Raw genomic sequence first — 24,298 nt, 5'->3', positions numbered from 1 at the left:
GCCTTCCTCAGGACGACCGAGAAGGGACAATGCCAAGGCCATCCGTGACGAACAGCACGTCTTTGCCCACTCGGGCTGCCATAACAAACACCACGAGCTGGACGCCTTGGAGACAGCAGACACGTCTGCTTCCAGGCGGGAGTCTGGGCGTCCGGGATCGGGGTGCTGGCAGCTTCCACATGTGACAAGGGCCACCTTCCAGTCCACAGGTGGCACCTCCCCACGGCTGCCTCTCAGGAAGGGCTCACGGAGCTCTCCGGGTCCTTCCACAAGAGCATTCACCCCATTGTGAGGGCTGCGCCTGCAGGACCCGCTCCCCTACTGAGGCCCCACCTCCTGGCCTCGTCCCCCAGGGGTTAGATCTCTGCCTACGGATTTGGAAGAACATCCACACGGGGATACTACTCAGCCGTACACAGGAGTGAAGGGCAGGTCCAGGCCACGACGGGGAGCACCGCAATGGGCCCAGTGTCCTCCCAGAGTCACTGGTCCCCTCCCTTCAGCCAGCACGTTGTAAAATAGCAGAAATCGGTCCCCTTCCACCTCCCCCGTGGTCCTTCTCAGATTCCTTCAAAGATCCCTGCCCTGAGTCCGCTCGGCAGGAGGCAATCCCACAGCCTTAGAAGGCCCCGCTGGAAGAGGACCGGGCCAGAGGGGGCTCTGCCGCCCCAGAGCCGCGCCCAGGGTAGGTCCCGGGAAACCAGGAGGCAACTGCCTGGTACCCGCATGAGCTCACCGGTCCCTGAGCCCCCAGGGCAAGCACCCGGGCCAACCCTTTCCCAGTCCCACAGGCAGGGGCGAGGCTCTCCCCCAGCCCAGCAGTGTGGTCCCTGGGGGTGTGCAGGAGTCTCCGCTGCCTGCGGTCAGGAAGTCCCGGTCAGGCAGGGGCTCAGCCCCCAACCCACCAGGCCAAGGGGCAGCCGTCCAGGCCCTGCACAGCCATCCTCCCTGCCTCTCCTGCAGCGCCCTCCGCCCACAGCGACAGCCCACTCCTCCAACTTGTCTTCATGGCCGTCCACCAGGCCACTGTGTTCTAGAACCTTCCACTGGCTTCCTACTGCTTTGGAAATAAAGCCTGAGCCATGTGCCAGGCCCAGAAGGCCCACAGGGCCGGACCTGCACCCACCTTGCTGACACGCCTCCCCAGGGGCTGCAGGCCCCTCCTCTGGGGGCTCCGCCACCACACCCACTGCTGCATGGAAGCTTAGAGCAGTCTTAAGGGTGGCCACAGTTTCTGACCGCCCCCCCGGAGGGGTGGAGTTGAGTCGCTTTTCCTTGAACATGGACAGGCTCACTCCTCCCTCCTCCGCCTAGCACTTGCACCGGAGCCCTGAGCTGACCAACGTCAGCACCGTGAGGCCGCTGGGCCCCAGGGAGCCCTGGCCGCAGGAGAGCCCGCATGTGGACGCCGCGAGGGACCTCCCAGCTGAGCTCCACACATCTGCTGACCGGGAGTGGAGAAGAAGGCTCCAGGTCCTCCAGCTGCAGCCGCAGAGCCCCCCTAGTGCTGAGTGCTCCCAGCTGAGCCCCAGGCATCCTGGAGCCAACACACACCTCCAGCACCGGCCCAACGGCCCACCAGCTCCGTGCTTCAAGCCCACGGGCCTCCAGGCCTGCAGGCCGGCCCCAGGGCTGCTGTCAGCTTTCCCCGAGGGACGGAGCTGAGCATCACGCCAAGTCCTGGCGGCCCGCCCAGGTCACAATGACAGGTGCACAGCTCCTGCACTTCCCGGGGAGCAGTCCTCTGTGGCCCCGGGGAAGCCCTCCTTCCCCTGCCTGACTTCTGACGTGCTCAAGGAGGCCCCAGCTCGGAGGAGTCGTCAGCCCAGGTGATAGGGCCAACGGCACTACTGACAGCCCCTAACAGCAGAGGACAGAGGGCGCTGGACATGCGCCCGCCCCCGAGCCCCAGCTCTTGAGCAAGCCTTGCCCCGTCTCCGCAGATGCGCGCACTCATGAATGTGACCATGCTCAGGCTGGAAGGAGCAGCTCACGGGGCTCAGGGTCCTGCTAGGCTGAGCTCTGCGAGGAGGAAGACGGGGCCAGCCCAGGGGCCTGGATCCGTGCGGCACTAGATTAGCGGGACCCAGGCCTCCCTGATCCACTTGGAGCCGGTCCGGACACAGAAATTCTGCCAAGGCAGGGAACAGGTACCCACCTGGAGCCAGGGGCTCCCCAGGGCCCCATCCCCCTGCCGGGGCCTCTGCCCTGTCCCCCCACAAGCAGTGGGCAGATCCCAAGCAGACACCTCTTGTACACACACCCACGTGGGCGCCCTCGACCACCATAGGGTCACGCGAGAGCACACACACACCGGCCCCCCCAGACCTGAGATGACTGGTCAGGAGACTGTCCCCTCTGTCACACACGAGTAGTGGGACACCAGGCGGTCACCTCCCTCCCCCAGGCACACCTGCCCCATCCAGTCCAGTCCCCGGGCGGAGGCCCCACAACACGCACCCAGTGAATCAGTGAGTCCCCCACAGAGGCATCCAGTCAGAGCTCTGCTTCCCCCAGCCCCCCAGCCCCCCAGGCAGGCCGACTGCCAGCAACATGGGGTGGGGGATCTCGGAGCTCTGGGGGCCCAGGCGGCCACCATACCCCCCAAGAAGCACTGCTACCCTCTGAGGCCATTCGCCATCCCCTCCGGCTCCCTGCACCCACACCCCTGCTCAGTCAGTCAGACGGGATCTCTGCGGGCTGAGCCCAGCACCAGGCATGGACGCCATCACTGCCTCCTTCCCAAGGAACACCCCCAGCCGGGTCTGGGTCCACACGTCAAAGACCAAGACACCCAGGTCACCCTGAACGTCACACAGTCAGAGGGTGACGGGCTGGCCCCCGGGGCTCCACTGCTACAGCCTGTCAGCACGGGGCTCACCGGCTAAGCCGGCCGGGGAACCAGGCTACAGACACGGCAGGGCGCCAGGGAGTGCAGTGGGGGATGGGGCACTAGGGGTGGGAACCGGGGAAGGCGGGCTCTGGAGGAGAAGAGGCAGGCCATGCTGGACCCCTTGGGCCCTGGAGCTGGGGGCTCACCCCATCCAGCCTCCGCAACCAGGAGCTGCGGACCCTCCCCATCCAGTCACACACCTGCTGGGAGAAGCTGGGACCACCGGGGTCCCAGGGCTGGGGAGCCCTCCGCGTCAGCCCAGAAAGAGCCTCCCTGCCTGTTGTGAACACAAGCTAACCCCAGCCAGGTGTGGGCTGAGCCCCGTCACCCTGATGCTGTGCCCAGGGACCTACAGACTAGAACCAGAGCTGTCCCACAGCGTGCCCACGAGGCTGCAGGGACAGGCCCCTTTCTGCAGCCACAGTGCCCACACAAGGCTCCTGGAATGCCCATCCATCCCTCCACAGCAGCCTAGGTGATACCCCCACAAGGCAGACAGACAGACAAGGTCCCCTGGCCACTGAGCTTCACTCCACGGGGGAGAGATCTCAATCCCGGCCACCTCAGCCGACTGGGGAGCCTACGGCAGTGTGCCCAAGGCGGGGTCCCCTCATAGTCCTGACACAAGTGGCAAAGCCACACGTCTCATGCAAGGCAAGAAAGTCAAGGTCAACTCTGTGTGGCTCTCTGGTCACTAGATTTACTCTTCTCGAAGGAACGTCCCCCCCCGAGATCAGAGCCCGCCATGTCGCACTGAAGCGTCCTCTCCTCTACCTTCTATAAGACACGGGCAGTAACGGATGGTGGTGACGTTTTTTCTTAGTCCTACTTCACGAAATAAAAACCCACCGACTGTCAACGTGGAGAAAACACAGAGCTGGAACTTACACTGGCCTCAGTCACTTCCAGATGCTACCAGTCCACCAGGTACACCAGTTCTGCCATGAAAGGGGGCCTGGGAGGTTCCGGCCCACAGCCGGTGCGGAGCTACCCTGCAGGCAGAGGGGCTCCAAGCGGGGGGTGTGGGGTTCTGGCTGGGGGGAGACAGGAAGGTGCTGAAGCCAGAGTTTCTGGGTCTAAAAGCTGAGGTCAACAGGGCAGGACAGGGGATGGCCCCAGCCACACTATCACGCGGGCAGGGGAAGGAGCAGGAGCCGGCTGTCCTCTCCAACCCACGCCGGTGACGTCGGCCTTCAGCCAGCTTGGCAAGGCAGCCCAGAAAACACGCTCAAGGTCCCGGGCCCTGAAAATGCCCGCCGCTCAACCCCGGGGACACGGCTCCAGGGACCGACCCCGGAAACGGGCGCGAACAGAAGGACCCACCACAGCATGGCTCCTGGGAACTCCGGTCACAGGACCGAGAAAGAGGAAGGGCCGGACAAGCCGGCCTGCCCGAGTGTCCGCTCGCTAATGATCCAGGTCCAACTGCGCCCGCCGCTCTGAAGAGCTGCGCCCCGTGTGTGATAAGGGCACGCATGCTCCAGGTTCCTAACAGTAAAAACCAGGATCCGGAACATTATTCGCTGAAATCCAATTCTGCAAAATGCGTAAGGACTCGAGAAGAGACTGGCAGGAAATACCGAAATGTTAACTCTGACATCCTGCGTGGCCATGTTTCCCATAATGAACATATGCTACTTTCACAATCAGAAAACAATACGTTATTTTTAAAAAAGAAAACGAATAATTAAAGACAGAATTGTATGTAAAATCTACAAAGGGCCCCTGGTTGCCTTAAGCTCGGGACCCTCACACTGGGCAGAAGTGGTCCCAGCTAGCCTGTGTGGACGGACAGGAGGAAAGCCGGATGGATGGGGAGCTGGGTGAGACGGACGGGTGAACCAGCGCCTGGGTGGGTGGGCACGTCAGTGGGTGGGCACACGGACGGACAGGGGGGTTGGCATACAGGAAAGGGAATGAATTCATGGGTGGGTGGCTGGATGGGTGGACACACAGACGGACAGGGTGACAAAGAGACAGAGAGGGGCTGTGGCCTCTCCAACAGACACCAATGCCAAGAAGAGACACGTGGTCTCGGCCACAGCCCACACCCCTCGGAGCACATGTGGTCCACCGGCCCACACTAGCGTCCTTCCAGGCGGGAGGCTCGGGCTCAACCAACCCAGGGTCCCCTGGCCAGGAGGTGGCACAGGGAAGGAGGGCGTAAATGCTAGTCCCAAGATCCTCCTCAGGGATCCCCACCCGGGCCGTGCTGGGATCACAGGGCATTCTCATCACGTGTCACCAGGCCCTGAGTGACAGAGCCTAAACAGAGCAACCCCCTGCCCCGTGCCAGCCAGGCAGCCCCCTGGCAGAGCTCTCCCTTCTCTCTCCCCAGAGACGCAGCCCCTGAGAAGCCTTCCCGCAGGGAGCGCAGCCTTGCCCTGGGCTGGCTCTGTACCCGATGCAACCAGGGCTGGGCCCCTGGGCGAGCAGACAGGAAAGCCCAACAGGACACCCGCAGGGCAGAACCACAGCCACAAAACCACAGGCCCAGCTGGGTGTCCGCAGCGGGCAAGCTGCCTGTGCTCCGGCACCCCCGTGGCAGCCGGCATGCCCACAGGTGTGCTCACGAGGGTGCAGGTCCTGCCGTGAGCTCTGCTGTGTGACACACACGTCTGTGCACACGGGCGGAAGCTGGTTCACCACCTGAGCACACGCCAGCACGCACGGGTGTGTCTGCACAGGTGTGACAGGCACAGCCAGGCTTCCACACGCATGGATGGAGGGGGACGCTGCTGTGAGCTCGGCCTTCAGCTCCAAGCACGGGCTCAGCTGGCCCTCAGGAGTGTGGGGTGGACGTGTGGTCCCAGCAGGTGTGGGGCTGGTCTGTGGACAGGCAGGCCTATGAGCGGGTGTAGGGCACACCTGTGCACACCCACAGGCATGCCCGCGATCACACACTCACAGGCTCTCCCTCAGCTCCTGCGTGTCATTCGGCGTCCCCAGGGACCGGAGGCTCTGCTCCAAGGAGGTCACTGCCCAGAGAAAGGGACATGCATCAGGAGCAGAAGGACCCCCGCCCGAGTGATCCCCAGACTCCGGGCTGCACCCCCCCACCCCCAGCAGAGGCAGGGCAGGGAGCCCCAGGACATGGGGGCCAACGCCACAGAGACCACGCAGTGACCGTGGGCACAGAGCCAGGACAGCCAGTGCTACAGCCCGGCCCCAGCCCCACACTTGGCCAGTCATACCCCCGTGAGGTCCCCCAGGCACAGTCCTCTCCCAGCCCTTCAGGTACAGCCCATGGTCTCCAAGCTCTAGGAAACTGCCCCTGAGGGCCTCACCCCAGGTCTGGAGAGGGGCTTTCTCTCCTCTCCCAGTCAGCACTCCCCTGCTGACCTGCCAGAGCTCAGGGTTCAGGGACAAACACCAGCCCTTGCCCACAGGGTGCAGCGAGCCGCCCCCCATCTGCCAGGCCTATAGGAACTAAGGATGGGACAAGCCAGGACTCTTACTCCTGATCCCGGGGAGCCGTGAGGCGGCCCATGCTACCAGGCAGAGGGAGGCTCTGAGGCACCCCCTCCGGGGGACAGGACAGGTCCACACTGCAGGGAGCAGTGGACACACGGGCCGCCCCCGCCCTACCCTGAGACCGCAGCCCTCTCCTGTGACCAACAACAGGTCCTGGGCTGCAGGGTGGCCGAGTCAGGGGACGGCCGGGTCAGCTGAGGGGGAGACGAGCCCAGCACAGACTCACCGTGGGAGTTGATTCGGAAGACGCTGGCCGACGTCTGCTGGAACAGCTCCTGGAGGTCACCTGGGTCCACCTGGGCGGCTAGGAGAGAGCAGAGGGCAGCACACGCACTCACGGGGCTGCCTGCTCCGGGCAGTCTCACCCTCCCAGCCTGGGGTCACCCAGAGTCTCAGGGATGGAATGCCAAGCCCGCCCTGGGGCACACAAAGCCACAGCAAAGGGAGGAAAGCAGGGGGCAGCCCCTCAGAGAGGCCCCAGCAATCCCGCGTCCCCATGCTGGTGCACTGGAGAGAAACAGGAACCCAGGCCCCCGGGAGTTCCTGCACATGTGCGTGAGGTCACTGCACACGTAGAAGACCCAGGACAGAAACAACCCAATGCCCAGCAACTGAGGCTGAAGCAGGGGCCGCGCCAACGACACACCACACAGCTGAACCTCTCACATGGGCCGGGACCAAGTGTCCAGATCCACGGCAGCCAGGGGCTGGGCCGGGGATGGGATGGGGGCTACTGGCTATGTGGTTTCTTCGTGGATAAGAGAAGGTTCTGGATGATCCATGGTGACGGCTGCACACGCCGTCGGAGATACTAAAATCCACTGAAGCGCACGTTTAAAGATGGACAACACGGTGAATTTCATGTTGTGTGAATTTCATCCCGTGTAAGTTTTAACTCAATTTTTAAAACTCTATTGAACATTATGTGGACACCACCAAGTCCTGGGGGGACAGGCCACACACTGTGGCCACGACGGCAAGGTCTGCCTCCCTTAAAGGACAAGGCCCCGCCTGCCCCGTGGTCCAGCCATGGCCCCCTGGGATTCACGCAAAGAAACACTAACAGGCCCATAAGACGCTCGTGGTGGCTTCATTCTCAAAACCTGGAAAGGGTGCCACTGGCCACCAACAGAACAGGCAGGGCTCTTCACATGACGGAGCCACAGAGAGGAAGGACTCACATGGGTGTCCACACTGCCCACCCCCGGCCCCAGGGAAGCTGGGACCTCAGCCTGGACGGGGCAGACCGGGGCAGGTCTCCCGGCAATCGACAGGGACTTGTCCGTGATGACAAGGGTCGGGGGGAGAGGGGGCGGTAGCCTGGGTGGGAATGGGGTGCCGTGGCCTCTGGGCCCCCACCCCAGACTGAGCAGCCTCAAGGCCCTCGCCTATGCAGCAGGAAGGTTGGTGGGAGCTTTTCTGCGGGACAGACACAAGCAGGGGCTCAGGCAACACTGGCTCCTATGCCACGGTACGAAATGAGAGGAGGCGGCGTGTGGCTCTGAAAGCCTTTCCTGTCCTCCAAGTCTGTGTGGAGATGATTCCAGAAGCCATTACACCGGGGCAGAGGCTGCCCATCCCCCTTCTCAAAGCTGTCTTCCTCTGGACACCTCTTGAAGCCCAACCATGGGCTCGCCAGCCACCACCCGGCCCGGTCTACTCCTGCCGCCGTGGCTCTGCGTCCCCAGGTGACGCACGACACTGGCTTACTGGCTTTGAGACATTCTGTCTCGGACCCGGGGCCAAAGCAGCTGAGCTCAGAGAGGAGGAGGAAGTGGCCCAGGAACGGGCAGAGGCGGGTGGGGAGAGCACACCCCACGGGGGTGGCTGACGGGTCTCCGCGGGGGGACCCAGATGCAGCTTGCCTGCCCGGCGCCAGGCCCTCATGGGGAGCAGGCCCCTTCCTGGCAGGAGTACAGGGAGCTGGGGCCTGCGAGCAGCCTGGAAGGCCACCTGCACAGCGGCCGTGGGTGCACTGGCAGTCTCCGACACCACGCCACCAGCCCCAGGGGGACTGGGGCGCACTAAAGATGCCGTGGGCACGCCTGGAAAGCATGGCGGGAAGGGGAGGGGGCTGTCAGCGGGCTGCCTTGGGAACTGCGGCAGACCCACGGGGCGTGGGGGGTGCACACGTCCCAGCCCAGTGCCCAGACAGCCTTCCGCCCCCACGGAGGTCCGGGGGAGGCCTGGGGGCTTCTATCCCACCAGAGCACACCCAGGAATGCCGGCTGAGGCCCGTTCCCTAGGAGCCAGGCTCCCCTCGGTCCTCGCACCCAGCCACGCAGCTCGGACACCCCCTGGCAGCCAAAAGGGCCCATGGGACAGTCCTCAGCCTGGAGTTAGAGCGTCCAAGAGCAGTTTCCCCTTGTGTTCTTACAAGGAAGCTGCTGGCCCGGGTCGGCCTCTCGCACCTCTTCCCCGCTGGGATCCCATGGAGCATGACCTCGGGCCTTGGCCAACACGGGCAAGGGCAGAGCCGCAGCTGGAGGGCTCCCCTGGTAGTGGCACGGGGAGACTGAGGCTTAACCTCTTCTTTACTGTGACACGGACACAGCAGCACAGGGGACAGAGGCCTACGGCCCCAAACACGCTGCTGGGGCTGCTGGGGGGTGGGGGGGACAGGCTCACAGGGACTGTGCACCCAGCCCCCACACCCAGGGGCCCACCCGTCAGACAGGGCAGGCAGCGAGACGGTGACCGCGCGACAGCAGCAGGGCCGCCGCATGCCGCCCAGGGGACTGACGCAGGCCTAGGGTCCAGGCCAGGTGAGGGCAGGATGATGGGGTCCGGGCCTCAGGGAAGAGGTGGCAGGGCTGTGGGAGGCTGAACTTGCAGGAGCGGGGGGACAGGGAGGACATCATGCCCCTTGGACCCAGATGTCCCATAGGCGTGACTGGGGTGGGAAGGGGGCCAGCCACCAGCACGGGAAACACAGAGGAGAAACGGGCAAGGGAAGACGCAAAGAGGTCACTGTGATCAGCATAGGTCAGCAACACGGGGCGACTCTCGGCTCAGAGGTACATGCCAGCCGACGAAATCCAGAAATTAAGACCTAAAAAAATCAGCCAGCTTCTCCCAGAAACACAATGCAGAGCAGCATTTGTCATAAGGGAATGGGGCCCAGGATCACCGCCCCCTGAAAACAGCTAAAACTGCATGAAAGACGGGAAACGACGTTCTGATCCTGGACAAGCTCCAGCACAGCCCCAGGAGAGCACCACCCCGCCCATCTCCCTGAGCAAGGCCACACCACGGGCCTGAGGAGACAGAGGGGAGACTGAGGCAGACCTGGTCCCCTGGTTTCCGGCCAAAGACATGTCTGTGCCTCCACAGGGAAGGACACCCCTTGGGCGCAGGGCACAGGGGTTACGAGGGAGCTGCAGGCCGCCTCCTTCCCCAGCACGGTCGGTGTGCGTCAGGGAAGTCTCCCAGGAGGACAGGAGTTCTGGGCCCCGCGGCATCCGGCAGTGACCACCCGGGCCACACCTCCGGAGCAGCGGGTAAAGTCAGCCTCAGTGTGATGGCTGCTTCAGAAATGCCCTGAGACAGCACAGTGACCCACAAGTCCACTGCCCCAGAACCAAAATCTAATCCTCCTCGAGTGAGACAACCAAACCCAACACAAAAGCACTCAAAACTCACAGAACTTCCAGGACACACAAAGCAGCAGGAGCACATACAGGGCCCTTAACCGTAAGAAAAATCTGCCAACAGAGAATCAGACGCGGAAACAACAGAGACGACACCAGTAGTAGAGAAAATCACTCCTCCCCGTTGCAACAGCGCTGAAGGACACGGGCGCGTCCACCCGGCAAGGAGGGACCGGAGACGCGGAAAAGTCGCAGGGGCACTTCTGCAGACCCCGCAGAGGACACCGCCGTGCGCCTCCCCTGCCCAGGGTCGGCGGCAGACAGCGTGCAGGGCACAGGGGACTGGATTCGAGGGCAGCACAGCGGCTGAGCCACAGGGGACCTCAAGGCGACACCCAGCAGCCCAGCACCTGCAGAGCCACAGGAGGAGCCACAGGCAGGCAACAAACTGGGAGAAGTTCAAGAAATAAGGACCACAAGTACCGAAACTTTACGCAATTAAAAATTGAGAGTTCCATGAAGAATTTCATAAAGTCCCAAACAGAATAAATACTAAAAATTCAGACCCCAAGGCACAGCAGTCAAAACCGTGGGAGACATCAAAACTGTGGTGACAAGGACACTTCCGAAGGGGCCGGAGGAGCATGCCCGCCACCAGGGACCGAGACACGGGGAGCGCTTTGCCCAAACACGCCACGGCGACAGGGCAAAGTGCCAAAAGAAGGAAAAAATCTTTCAACCAGAATTTTATACCCGGCGGAAATATATTCCAAAAATAGAAGAAAAAGAAAGACTTCTTTTAGACAAAAAGGCTGAGAGACTCCGTCCGGGCCGGATGTGCAGCCCAGGAAGCGTTAAACAAAATCTCTCAGGTCAAAAGAAATGGTAAAAGGAAACAGGGTCTACATGAGAAGCCAGAGTGTGGGAGGGCGGGCGTGAGGGCAGAGAAAAAAGACACCGTGTCTCATTTGAGATTATCTCAGAGAACACGGATTACTAAGGTGAAGGCAGGAACAAGACGCCGTTCCGAAGGGCGGCAGGGGTCGGCCGCATGAGCCTCCCGCGTCACACGCAAAGTGACCAAGCGGGACCTGAGGGCACACACAGGCAGCAGCTCGGCGGACGCCAGACTCCGAAGCGGCCACTAAAACACAGAGCGGGCAGGTATCGCTGATGAGCCACGAGCCGGGGCCAAAACGGAATAAACACGCAGTTCCTCCAAAACGCAACCGAAGCCAGAAAGGAGAAGAAAGGGCAATCCGGAGAGCAAACACCAAGACGGCAGCACGCTGGCTTTAAGCTCGCGCTCGAGCACAGTCCACGTGTGGCCACCGGCGGCCACGCTGCGGGCGCAGACCACGGAACCCGTCATCAGCAAAGCCCCCGAGGACGGCACCAAGGCAGCCGCTCCGGTCGAGGTAGGGTGGTGAGACGGGGTCAGGAGCAAACTCCACGGACACGGAGCACAGGAAGAGCACTTCGGACGTACAAGCAGAAGTAAGGCCAAGCCGGAGGGCTGGAAAACACATTTTGTAAGACCGCGATCCTGAGAAAGCTGGAGCGGCGATGCCAGCACGGAGAATTCAGAACCACGCACACGAGCAGAGACATAGGAAGGTTTTCACGGCGACAAAGGGGTCAGCTGATGAAGACGACACACCAGTCCCAGGCGGGCGCGGTCCCAATACCGCAGCGTGAGAATGTCTGAAGCAGAGACGGACGGGACTGAACGGAGGAACAGACAAATGCGCAGTTCCAGGGACAGTCGTCCCCCTGCGGGCAGCACGCGGGGCGGCAGACGGAACATCCGTGAGGAGACCAAGACTTGAGCAACACCGTCGATCGACTGGACCCAAGTGACGTTTACAGGACGCTCCACCCAACAGAAGCCAGATACGCTCTCGTCAAACGCGCAGCACGTACACCAGGATAGGCTGTATTTCAGACAACACGGCGGCTGACAGCACACAACAGTCTCCGAGCACAAGGGAATTAAGCTAGAAGTCAGACAGACAGACATCTGGGAACAGAAAGACTTATCTGAAAACTTAACATGCTTCTGAACAACCACTCTTTAGAGAAAAAAATACAAAGGAATCAGAAAATATTTTAAATGGATGAACGAAAACAGAGTATGTGCAAAACTGTTTAAGTGAAGCAACGCGCAGAGGAAAACTTACCGCAAAAACACTCACATTAGGAAAGAAAAAGGGCTCCAGTCAACGATCCAACAGAAGCCAGAAGCACGTTAACCCCAGAGGGAGGAAAAGGAAGGAAATAACAAAGATGAGCAAAAATCAGTTAACTCAACATTGGATAAACAGAGAAGATTGACGAAATCGAAATCTGGTCCTTTGAAACAGTCAATAAAATGGATGGACGTGCAATCGGACCGGTCAAGTACGAAACAGAGAAAACACAATTAGAAACGTCAGCCGTGGGACAGGCAGCCTCCGTGCCGAGCGGACAGGCACGCCAGCGCCACGCGGGGAGTCCCGCAGACGAGAGCGCGCAGCGAACGTCACAGCCTCGACGCAGCGCGTAGGTCCCATGAAAACACCAATGACCGAAGGTCTTATAAGACGCAGCAGAAGGCCAGGCAGCACCGGACACCTAGCACTGGACACGCGACACGCGACACGCGACACGCGACGTGGTGACACTGTAGCGATCACGTGACGCTGTGACGCTGAAGAAACTGCAGTTTCTGATCTTCCCACAATGAAATACCAGCTCAGAGGCTTCCCCGGTGAATTCTGCCAGAGTTCAGGGAAGAATAGTATCAATTCTACACAAATTCTCTCAGGAAACAGAGGCGGAGAAACCAATTCCCCGCCCGCCTCAAGACCTGCTCTGCAGTTACTGAGAGGCAAGGCGGCCGGGCATTGCGAGAAGCAGGGACCCAGATCGCCAGGAACAGGTCGACCCCCCAGTGGCGTCGTGACGCGTCAAGGTGACTCGGTCTCTTCAAGCAGCGGCGGCCGACAGCTGGATGTCCGCCGATCCCCAGTCCCAAAGCAACAAAACTCACGATAACTCCGCACATGTCAGTCAGACACAAAAGCTAAAACTTCAAAACACAGGGCACCCGGGTGGCTCAGTCAGTCAAGCGTCTGCCTTTAGCTCGGCTCGTGACCTCGGGGTCCCGGGAGCGAGCCCCGCGTCGGGCTCCCTGCTCAGCTGGAGTCTGCTTCTTCATCGGCCCCCCCCCCCCCCCGTGCTCTCCCCCCCCCTCAAAAGAATAAAGTCTCAAAAAAAAAAAAACCTTCAAAAAACAATACTCCTGGGACTTGGGAGCAGGTGAGAACTTTGTAGGTGCAGTACAAAGAGCAGAAAGCCCAAAAGAAAACACTGATAACATCAAAACCTAAAACGCTTCAAAAAGACCATCAAGGAAAGCAAAGGCAGCCCAGAGCCCGCCAGACGGTCTACAACGCAGCTGCTGTCCCACGACCCCGGAACCCAGGAGCCAGGACGGGCGGGAGCAGGTCCGAGCCCGAGGCAAGCGCCGACCACCGCAGGGGAGACGCACGCACGGCCCACGAGCACACGGGCGTCCCCACCAGGGACGGGCGGGCTCCCGCTACAGCGACAGCCCTACCCGCACCGCCGGGCACCGGCCGAAGTCACACCCACGGCAGGAGCACGCGGGGCTGCTGTGGGGATGGAGCAAGACGGCGCTTCAGAAACCAGTCTGGTGGCTTCGGGGACACTGAAGCGTTGTCTGCCCAGCGCCCAAAAGAGTGACAGCGTCTGCCGCGGCAGGGGAGAGCGATCGCGGACCCTCACTCAGCCAAAAGCCACCCAGCACGGAAATGTGCATCGAGGCGACGGGACACAGACTGGGAGACGCCCAGTCCTGAGCGACGAGAGGACACGCCACCGGACCCCGACCCTGGAGTCCCTGTGCCCGCAGGTCCACAGAGGCCCACGCCGTGGCGGCACAAAGCAAGCCAGCAGCTGCCCTGGGCCGGGGCGGGCAAGGGGAGGGCCTCGCCAAACTCCGCGCCGGGGGAACCAGTAGTGGGGGAGCCGGTGGGGGTGCGCCCGGGGCACACCTCACACGTGGACGCGCCGCATGCTCACGAGCTCCTCTCTGTGAAGCCGGGTCCCAGGCCCCACCTGCGGCGCGGATAGAGTAAAATAAAAAAAGGAAAATCGGATGAACTTATCCAGCTTTTCTCCGGGAGTCCTCTTCCCCGCCCGCTGCTTCTACTGTGAGCAGAGATGATGGGACGCGGCTGAACCACCAAATCAGGGTTCCTGCCCCAGTGGCATCTCTGGGCAGGTGCGCGGCACCATCTGCCCGCGGCAGGAAGGGGACCTGAGGCCACCGGCACACACTTGCCAAAGCCTTCCAGAACCAAGGGGCCCGGCTCCGCGTCAGCTCCAGCCCCTGCCCTTCCTCTTCCGGGCCCCCAGGCAGCTGCCGCAGCAGCCCCACCAGTGATACCGGAGGAGGGGGTAGGAGCACAGAGACCCCCGGGAACCCAACATGGCCCCACCTGCCCTGCCGCATGCGCCAAGCGGACGGCAGGCTCTGCCCCACCGCAGCGGCTCCCGGGTGTGACGAACGGCTGGTGGCAGGGCTGGGCAGGAGAAGGCCAAGTGCGATACAGAGCCCCAGACGTGGGATGAGCAAGGGAAGTCAGGAGACCTCCCAGCTGCTGAGCAGACAGGCCTGGGTGAAACCCAGCACCGCGGCGCCCCAGCACCCCAGTGCACAGGCGCTGCTGCCTGGGGGCGTGGGGCCAGATCCACGTGTGGGCAGGCTGCAGGGGATCCCCAGTGAGCAGCAGCACACGCACCGGGGCCCATAACAGGGTAGCACCCCACGGCGCTCAACAGCTCCTGAAACTACAGTCAACGGCCCTCCCCTGCGAGGGCAGGCTGACCCTCCAGGGCCTCATGAGGAGGAAACGTCTGGAAAGCAATCGCAAAGCCATGCGGGCCAGGAGCTGGGGGCTTGCTCCTGCTTTGTTCTTGATGCCCCAGGTGTATTTTCCAGCCCTGGTTCAAAGTCAAAGACTAGGTGAGGAAGGAGAAACGGTCGTCAGAACCTAACACCGGCACCCACCTACGACCCAGGAAGCACGCACAAAGGACAGGCCCACCTCCCTCCCCGGCCCTAACTGCCAGAATCTGGGCTCAGCCTGTATCCTCCCTGCTCCCTGCCCGTGGCTGCAGCTGCCCCCACACATCTCTGTGCCCCGTGGGCCCCACAGGGACCGCGCATGTCCATGTGGCAGGCACCGGTCTGGGACCCAGTCCGCTGGGCTCTTGGACACCGGGCTGATGTCCATCGACCCCCCTGACCCACCGGGCCGGATGAGGAGAAGTCACAGCCCGCAGAGAAACTCTCCCTGGAAAACAGCCATGGAAGGACCTCATGGGCTCCAGGGCGACCTGCCCCCAAAGCCACCCACCTGCCCATCCTGACACCGCAGGGCTGGCCCAGCCTAGATGGAGGCCTGTCCCGCAGGTTAAGCCAGCAACAGAGCCTGGCCCTCCAGTCCACAGCTCTGCCACCTGGTCACTCACTCAGCGGACAGGGTAGCAGCCAGGCTGGAGCGGGGCAGAGGCGACAAACTTCAGGGCATGGGGGACAAGGCGGAGGAACCATGGCCCTGGAAAGCTCGTATCTCAGGTGTGAGCGCGCAGTGGGACCGCACGAGAAAACGCGTTTCTTCCCGCAGGTGCCAGTCCAGAGGCAGGAAGCAGACATCCGCGTCCTGTGGGCGCCCAGGTCCCCACCCCACAGCCGGGCTCAAGCCGGCAGAGGCAAAGCCCAGGGGAGGAAAGCGCAGCCGCCGCGCCTTGATGTCCCCGCGCGGCCACGCGAGTGCAGGCGCCAAGGAGCGGGAACCGCCCCAAGAGCGGCGGCGGGAAGCCCCCGGGCGGAGGGACGTGGAGCAGCCACGGCGGGTCTCTGCTTCCTGCCCGCCGGCCGGCCCGGACAAGCGACTCACCTCGGGGCGGCTCCGGGCCGAAGCCCTCGGGGCACAGGGCCTGGCAGGAGAAGGTCTTGGCCACCGCCTGCTCCACGGGCGTGAGGGCCAGGGCCTGGGGCCCCCCAGGGCCGGCGGCCGCACGCCGGAGTTCAGCCAGCTTACGCCGCACGACGGCGCGCAGGTCCCGCCACTTGTGCTTGAGGTCCACGAGGTCGCGGCGGCAGTAGCCCAGCGCGTTCACGGCCTGCAGGATGCGGCTCCACACGCGGTACCGGTGGGCCGGCTCGGCCTTCAGCAGCCCCGTGCCGAACAGCAGCTGGTGGTGCTTGCTGACCTTGGACACCAGGACCTCCGTCTCCTGCGGGCGGAAGTTAGGCTTCCTCTTCTTAGCGCGCGTGGCGCTGGGCCCCGCCAGCCGGCTGTGGATGCCGCCCGAGGAGTCCCTCCTTGGGCCAGCAGCGGGTGGTGAGGGCGGCTCCGGCGTCCCACTGCCTTCAGGGGTGACCCCTGGCCCTGGAAAGGCACCAAAAGGTGGGTGTTTAAGGCCAGGGGCTGGTGGGGGTGGCAGCCGTGGCTCCCAGGACGCCGCCGCCTCCTCTGTGGCTTCGGCTTCAGGCATGGCTGCCTGCACCCAGCACCACCTGCTCCCTGCGGGGTGTCCAGAGGCCCGGGTCCGAGTCCCAGCCCTGAGACTGCCTCGAAAACCACCCACCTTCCTGCCGAGCCGTGAGCGCACAGCAAGTGGACGACAGGAGCAGGAGGGCAGGCACGTCGCCGTGGCCGCGGCCTCCACTCCCTCTGTGCCCCCACAGACCCCCTCTCCTGTGCTCCTGGGGGTCCCTGGGCTGGGCAGGCACACGGCACCCAGCCTGCAGGCCTCTGTCCACTGGGGGCCCTCGTCAGCAGCCAGCCTGTGCCTGCCAGGGGGCAGGGGGACCCTCTATAAGGGCAGAAGAGGCAGCCCCCATGAGAGCAAGCATCTCCCAGTTGCAAGGAAAGAGGGAGCCCCCGACACTGAGAGCCCCTGAGGACCGAGGGACATGTGAGCCCCTGGGGAGCACTCAGAGGGCAGCCTGTCTCCCCCAGACCCCTATCAACTGAAAGACCACCTCCTCAGAGGCCCACACATCCTCCCCTCCCTAATGCACATGTCAAGGACCCTGACGCTCCCTCACCCCCTCCCCCTGAGAGCAGCAGCCGGGCTCTGGAGTGAAGGGGCCGCATGAACTCGCCCCACAGGCTGAGCCTCCTCCCTGGAGCCCAGGGGGCCCTTACAAGCACCAGCCATCACACAACCGCTCTCCCACCGCTGACCCAGCCACATCACGCCGTCTGCCGTCCTTGGGGGAGGGGAAGGTGAGTGGGGGTGAGAGGCAGGCCACCCAGAATCCGTGCTGCAACTTGCCCCTTGCTCCACATGCCTGTGCGCCCCCTCCAGCTGACACACCCAGCTCCTGCCCGCCAGCCCTCCCCCAGCACCTGGCATCTCCGGGTGGCCTTTCCCAGGACCCCCCACACCCAGCACCCAAGTGGAAGTACCTCGCTTCCTGGCCCTTGGGCCTCTGGGCGTGCCCGCCGACCCCAGATCACCTTCCCCATCCTTGCCCACACAGGGGTCCTGCGGGCTGCTCTCTGGCGACGGGCAGGGGAAATGGCGGATTCCGTACTCGGTCCAACATTTAGCGCACTCTACAGACAGCAAGGGACATCACAGTTACACCCCGCCTGCTCACAGAGCAGCTCAGCGTGCTGCTGGCAAAGCAAGGCCCCACACAGGACAGCAGGTGCCCTGAGCCCTCCAAGCATCCACGCCGAGAAGCTCCACTCGGGCCAACCTCTTCCAAGAAACCCTCCCAGACGGCCACACCTTGTGCAACAGCCGCTTTGGCTGAAGACCAGCGGCAAATCCAGGACTTTAAATGTTCCCAGTCTCGAAACCATGATCATTCTTAAAGGCCCAGACAAGGACAAAGTCCCCGAGAGCAGGGCTGTGGGTGTGGCCTGCAGACCAGACCAAGCCTTCCACGGGTGTCACCTGTCAGCGACAACAAACACAAAACCAGGGGGTAAGGACGTCGGGATTTTGGCGACGATGTGAAATCACCACGGCACAATCCTGTTTAGAAAACACCGTTCCAGAGCACGTGAGAGTGAAAGCACAAACAAAAACTCGTCCTTCCTGACCCTCAGCTGCAGGGCTGAGGGGCAGTGGGGCCAGCACAGGTCGGCCTCCTCCCCATGCGCACCCCCGAACAGCCCGCATAGGGTCGGACCCCAAGGACATTCTCATTGATTCAGAAACACGTCCTAGACCCGTTTTGCCAGAATTTGTCAACCATAAGACACACCTCATAAAAACATCTCACCACCTCTGAAAGACGTGCCTTTCGGCCCGTGGCCCCGGGCCATCTGGGTGCCCTCGTTTGCTCTGGAGCTCTCTGGAGGGCAGTTTCTGCAGAGCGAGCTCTAGGAGGTCGCGGCTGAGCTGCCCGAGCACACCCATAACGGCCCTGAAGCCCAGGGAACATGGCCTGTCCCAGCCGGACCCAGGCAGCTGCTTCTCGGAAAAGACCTTGGACTCGCGTCTCCCACAAGAACGGAGAGCAAAGGACACCCGTCCAGCTCATGCACTGCATGACAGGGACAGAAGGACTGCCCCAAGTGATCCCCCCTGGGCCCCAAGTGGGGGGGGAGAGGCCTCGAAAGGCCACCTCGGCCATCCTCTGCCTGCAGACGGCAGGGACCCAAAGTGCACAGGCAGCCAACGGGGCTCCCGGCCAAACATGGGGGAGAAGGAAGGGCAGGGCGGCCAGCCAGCTTATTGGGGAGGGAGGTCCCCACACCACAGCCAACTAGAGTAAAGTGGGTTTCGGACTCCGACGACAAGAGCTCTCCTAGACATCCGGGGAGGCAGGCACAGACCTGGACAGTCACAGCCTGGGAGAGAGAGGCCATGGCAGAGGCCCTATGTCCAGATGTCTCTGTGGGACTGAGGGTCTGACCATGAGCCCTCAGGACAGGGACCATCTCCCAACAGGGCAAATCAGGGCAAATCCTGTCACTTGCCCTCTTCCTGAAGGGCTTGGTGGGGAGCCTGTGGGATGGGTCTTCCCTCCAGACAGCCGCCGCCAGGCTCTCCTGCAGGCCCGGGAACTTGCCTAGACCAGTGCGAGAAGAGGCACAGCTGTCCAGGCACCTGGTGACCAGGGTCACCATCTGCTTTGGAGCCCCCAGAGCCCCTCCTGTGGGGAGCAGAGAGAAAGGGGACCAGCTGGCGGTGGCCCACGTCACTGCCCACATCACCATGCGATGACCTCCCCGTGCTGACATGCTGTCACGGAAGCCCAGGCCCTGCCCACCTCCTCCTGGTTACCCCATGTGGTCCAGACACCTGTAAAGGGGCCGGTCCGGTCCACCCTCCAGAATCACATGTCCCTTAAACTTTGGGGTGAGGGGCTAAGGCAACATTCTTGATTATTAGAATACACACAGTTATGGGGGAAAGTTCAAACAGACAATTAGAAAGAAACGATAAAAACCGTTTGCGGAGGTGGACACTGTGACCACAGGGGCGGGGTCTCGCACAATCAGAAGACTGCAGACACAGCTTCACTTTCCTCCATTCCGCGCACCTGTCACTGTGTCCCGACATGCACAGAAGCACCTAGCGACCTTCTCCAGCTCTAGCTGACGCCCACGTCACAGCTGCCTCCCTCAGCACAGTGGTGACCGCACGCCCGCGTTCTCGGCCCACACCACCTTTATGACATCCTAGTGGCGCAGGAGGAAGCAGGGCCCAGCCCGGGAAGGGGCGGCGGCAGGGTCCGGGAGCAGCCGACCCCCACGCCCTCTCCTCCAGAGCGGACCGGCTCCACGGGCACACGGCCACCTTCACACCCGTCTGTCTGGGCAGCGGGTAGGCTCGGTCGGCTTTCCTCTCTCTTCACAGGGCTGGCCCACTTGGAGGAATATTTTTAGGGTTTCCATTGATTTATGTGAGTTCTTTACGTATAGTAATCTGCCAGTTGGCTTTTTGCTGTGTTTTTGCCGTGATCCTACCCCAAGGGGTCACCCCAAACTCCGCGTAATCACCCGCAGGCTCACGTGTGCCCTGCGGTGCTTGGCACACGGCAGGTCCCGAGTGATGGCAGTGGCGCCTGCACAGACGGGGTCTCCGCGTGGCCCCAGCATCCTGCCTGGGGCACCAGCCCAACCGCGAGAGCCTTCCCATGTCCCCCACAGAGGAGAGGGTGGGGTGCCAGCCACAGCTGGGCCTCGACGACGGTCAACAAACCAGGACCACGTAGGTCCTTTCCTGACGAAAATGCAATTAAGTAGACCTCGTTTTTAAGAAACAGCTAGGAAAAAAAAAAAAACACGGTTGGAAACAATGAACTACGGTTCTAAATAAATCCGAGGGGGGAAAAGCAGTAAAATAAATAAATAAATAACAAATAATTCCTGAGTCAAAAAACAGATCATAATGGAAATAAAAAACACAACCGAACTTTAATTTAAAAACGCTGCACACCTCTGAGCGTCTGACAGCTAACGCAGTGACCACCCGCACACCTACAACCTCAAGAGTTTTTACTACAGAAGAACAAAAATTGAGGATGAATGATGTCAAATAAACATCCAACTTAGGAGTCAGAAGAATAAAACAGCATCAACTCAAAGACAGAAGGAAGACGCGATACAAGTGTGAGCGGAGAGCAACCACACAGTAGAAGAATCCCGGACTCAGTTCCTCGGGGAGACTGGTAACGGCCAAGCCTCAATCAACACTGATTATAAAAAAAAGGAAATAGGGAAAGTCAAGTGAGCCCTTTGAGAAATAAAACAGAGGATGTGAGGCGGGTACCGGGACGTTAACAAAACAGCGGCACCACAACGGTGGGCCGTGCGCAGCCCTCAGCCTTCGCGACCGCCTGTGCTCAGGCAGGAGCAGCAGAGCGGGGCAGGCAGAGCCCGGCCGGGCCCGCGGCCACACCACAGGGCTGCCCCATCAGCACCAGTGGCTACTGTCCACAGTCAATTTCAATAAATCCGAGCATTTTAGTGAAGCAGACGTGTCTCAGAAAACGCAGTTTAGCAAAACTGACCCAAGAAGAAATGGAGAGCCCGACGGCGTTGGCAACAGGAGAAGTGCTAGTAAACAGCTCGCCGCGAGGGAAACGCGGTTTTATAAGCCTGGACAGTTTCAGAGCAAAACCCCAGAAACACTTCAGGAACGTGCAGTCCCATTCTTCCAGACGCCACATGGGACAGGAGCACCACGTCGCCCAGCGTCACAGAGGCTCTGGGCAGCTCGGAAAGGCGGAGAGAAGAACGGACACGTTGGGGGAGGAAAGAAATGCTGCTACTTACACACGACCCCGTCCAAACACAACACCAGAGAGTCCCCAAATTCTTACAGTCGACAGGAGCTCAGCAAAACGGCACAACATAAAGCCAGCGACAAAAACCAATGACACTCCCCAGGAAGACCGTGGTTCCTTCCAGAAATTAACTTCTACGGAAAGAGAAACAAACTTCAAAACACTGGAGGGGAATCTCGAGCGTCAGAGAGACTTGAAAAGCCGGTCAGTCGACTGCTGCACGTGGGTCTTCCACGGCCCTGCCACGCGCCACGGAGCCACCAAGCCCTCAGAGATGCCCGGGTGCGCAGGACGCTGTGGTTATGCGCACACAGAGCCCCTCCCCTGCGGGGGCACAGGCACAGGTCGACGGGAAGCGTACTGCATCTGGGACTTGCCACGGAATGACACGACGGCTGCCCGAGGTCACAACAGCCGGACCGGCCACCGCAGACTCTGGATGAGGTAGAGGGGGCAGCACTGGGGACCGCTGCCTCATCATGTCTGCTTCCCCGTGTTGGAAACTGTCCATATTTCGGAAGTTTAAAAACAAGGCATTTAAAAATCAAAATCTCTGGACTAAGCTTTTTCAAAAAAACCAGTCGCCACATACATGTACCAGCCACGAAGATTTGGAACGTGTAATGCTCAGAGTGGTACCTCTTCTAATAGCAAAATGTGGCCGGTTTTTTGTAAAACTTAATAAAGGATATATAAAGTCTTTATAACGAAAGTTATAAAACTTTACTGAAAACCATGACAGAAGATTTGAGAAAGAGACACACGTGCTCGTGGACTGGGAGCCCATGGACAGCACGGACGCCGGTCCTCGCCACATTCACGCCGCGGACGCACAGCAGCTGCAGCCCAAACTCCAAGCCTGATGAGGGGATTCTGAAACGTGTGTCTGAGCAAAGGGCCCAACACCCAAGACATGTCCAAGGGAAAACAAGTAGAGCCACTTGCTGTGAAAGACATCAGAAACCCTAACTCTGAAAATTAAGGCAGAATTTTGCACAGGAAGGGAAACACTGACCAGGAGAACCTACACAGAAACGCCCTTCATCAAAGAGCTCTGACTCTGCGGGTCTGTAGGAAGGGGACGGCACTTTGAATAAACAGTCCCAGGACCACGTATGGTTGAGAGAGAGAAATATGGGGTCATGGTTCCGCCCTCCCCGCACGCCACCCCACAAACAAAGATCAAAGCCCGGTGACAGCGAGGACAGGCCCACAGACGGACAACAGTCCCATCAGCATCCAAGGAGAGTTCACGAGACACCAGGGTCATCGCGTGTAGGACTCATCACACCAGACAGTCACAGACCAGTCAGAAGAGAGGGGCTCGAGTGAGCCACGAAGGAGAACTCTGCTCCCCAGGAACACACACTCCCCAGCAGGTGCCACACCGAGAAGCCAACTGGAGAGACACAGGGTGAGCGGACAAGGATTTCTCTTCCAGAGCACATAAGGAAACCTGGCAAGTCAGTAAAATGATGGCAAATGAGAGTCCGCTGGAGGACAAATGGGTCCACGCCAGCAGTCGCCACAGAAATGCAGATGAAAGCCCGAGGAGACCACGCCGGCCCTCGGGCTGCACACGTTCACCCTCCAACACCGGCCCCCACTCCGCGGGTGAGCCCGGGGCGCCAAGGGCAGCCCAGGCAGTGCCAACAGCCCCCCATACTGCCACGGGCCACACACGCTCAGTGGCCCTCACAAGTGGACCAGAATGGGTGCCATGCAGCCACGGAGCAGGAAAACAGAAGGGAACAGCGACTCACGGCCTCGGGGACTCAGGAGCCAAACCAGCAAACGGCCGATAAGACAAATCCCGGGGTTCCATAAACAAAGTTCTGAGACGTGCAAAGCCAGCAAGGTGTGGTGTGGGGACACAGAGCCAGGTCAGCTAAGCCCAAGAGAACAGCAAGGAAGCCCGCAACATGGCCCTCAGGGCAAGGGCATCTGGAGAGGGCAGGCAACTTAGTGCTACTCTGCCCTGTGCCAGAAGCGCGGTGCCTCCCCGGCCCCACGAGCCTCGGTTTCCTCCTCTGTATTTGCAAAATTAAGGCCCGCACCACATGGTCATTAGGGAGACCAGGCCAGGCCGTCCATCCACTGTGCCAGTGGCCAAGCCCCCGGGCACCTCTAGAGCAGCTCGGTGCCCCCACGGAGTGCTGGCTTGGTGCCAGGAGGACGGCAGACACCAAGTCTGCCCCCTCGGCAGGGCAGCCGCACCCAGAAAAGCCTCCCGTGCTGCTGAGCCAACCCAGCACTCGCAACCCCAAGGCAGCCAAGCCCGGGGTCACCCACCCCTAGCCACAGGCAACATGAGTGAGAAAGAACCCACCTACCCCTGCTGCCATCACGACAGCAGAGACCCGCCTACTGCCACCTGCCCCCCCACCCGCCGCCAGCACTGTGAGCCGCTGTCATTACCTAGGGGTTGATAGCCTTGTCTGGAGGGTCCCCCGAAAGGGCCATGTCTCCCCAGGCCACCACTGCCAGCGATGGATCCGTAGGACATCTTCTCATCGAGAGCAGGGCCCTCCCGCAGAGCAGAGCTGGAGGAGACAAAACCCGGGTCGGGAGGGAGGAGAGGAGTTAGTGCTCAGGTTCAGGGAGCACTGGGGCCCCTGCCCGCCCCGCCCGCCAGCCCGCCCCACTTCCTCCTCACCCCAGGCAGCCCCAGGCCCTCAGCTCAGCTCAGCTGGGCTCCTCCTGGGCCCAGGCAGTGGCCCCACTGAGCCCCTTCAAGGTGCCCCCTTGTCCCACTGTCCCATATGGGGACAGGCACTGGGAATAACTTCTCAAAGACTGTGGTGGTCCCAAGCAGAGCCCCAGGGCCCCCTGCTCCTGCCCCCCTCCAGCTCCAGCTCAGTCCTTCTGAGCCACACAAGACAGCAGACGGCCAGGGACAGGCTGCCAGGGCTGAAACCACCTTGACACAGTCCCTACAGAGCTGGGACAAGACACTGACCGTCCCCGGCCTCAGGGTCCTCATCCACAAAGCCAGGGTAATGAGAGGAC

The 24,298-nt window shown here is 61.4% G+C and overlaps 1 protein-coding gene across 1 annotated transcript in view; it reads right to left on the bottom strand.

Annotated features, from left to right (window-relative positions):
• Positions 1-23,795, bottom strand: part of LOC111146752 (t-SNARE domain containing 1) — a 55,524-nt gene extending 31,729 nt beyond the window's left edge. The window contains exons 1-5 of the mRNA XM_022502434.1: positions 23,708-23,795; positions 17,448-17,597; positions 15,927-16,421; positions 6,594-6,671; positions 5,802-5,871 (exon numbers count right to left, since the gene is read on the bottom strand). Coding sequence (XP_022358142.1) covers positions 5,802-5,871; positions 6,594-6,671; positions 15,927-16,421; positions 17,448-17,597; positions 23,708-23,795 — 881 coding nt within the window. The remainder of the gene's footprint in view (positions 1-5,801; positions 5,872-6,593; positions 6,672-15,926; positions 16,422-17,447; positions 17,598-23,707) is intronic.
• Positions 23,796-24,298: the final 503 nt, after the last annotated feature.

Source organism: Enhydra lutris, unplaced genomic scaffold, assembly GCF_002288905.1.
Source record: "Enhydra lutris kenyoni isolate GAN:26980312 unplaced genomic scaffold, ASM228890v2 scaffoldscaffold14, whole genome shotgun sequence".
Taxonomy (NCBI): Eukaryota; Metazoa; Chordata; class Mammalia; order Carnivora; family Mustelidae; genus Enhydra; species Enhydra lutris.
Note: the sequence above shows the minus strand (reverse complement) of the source record. Positions and strands in the feature narration are given on the sequence as shown.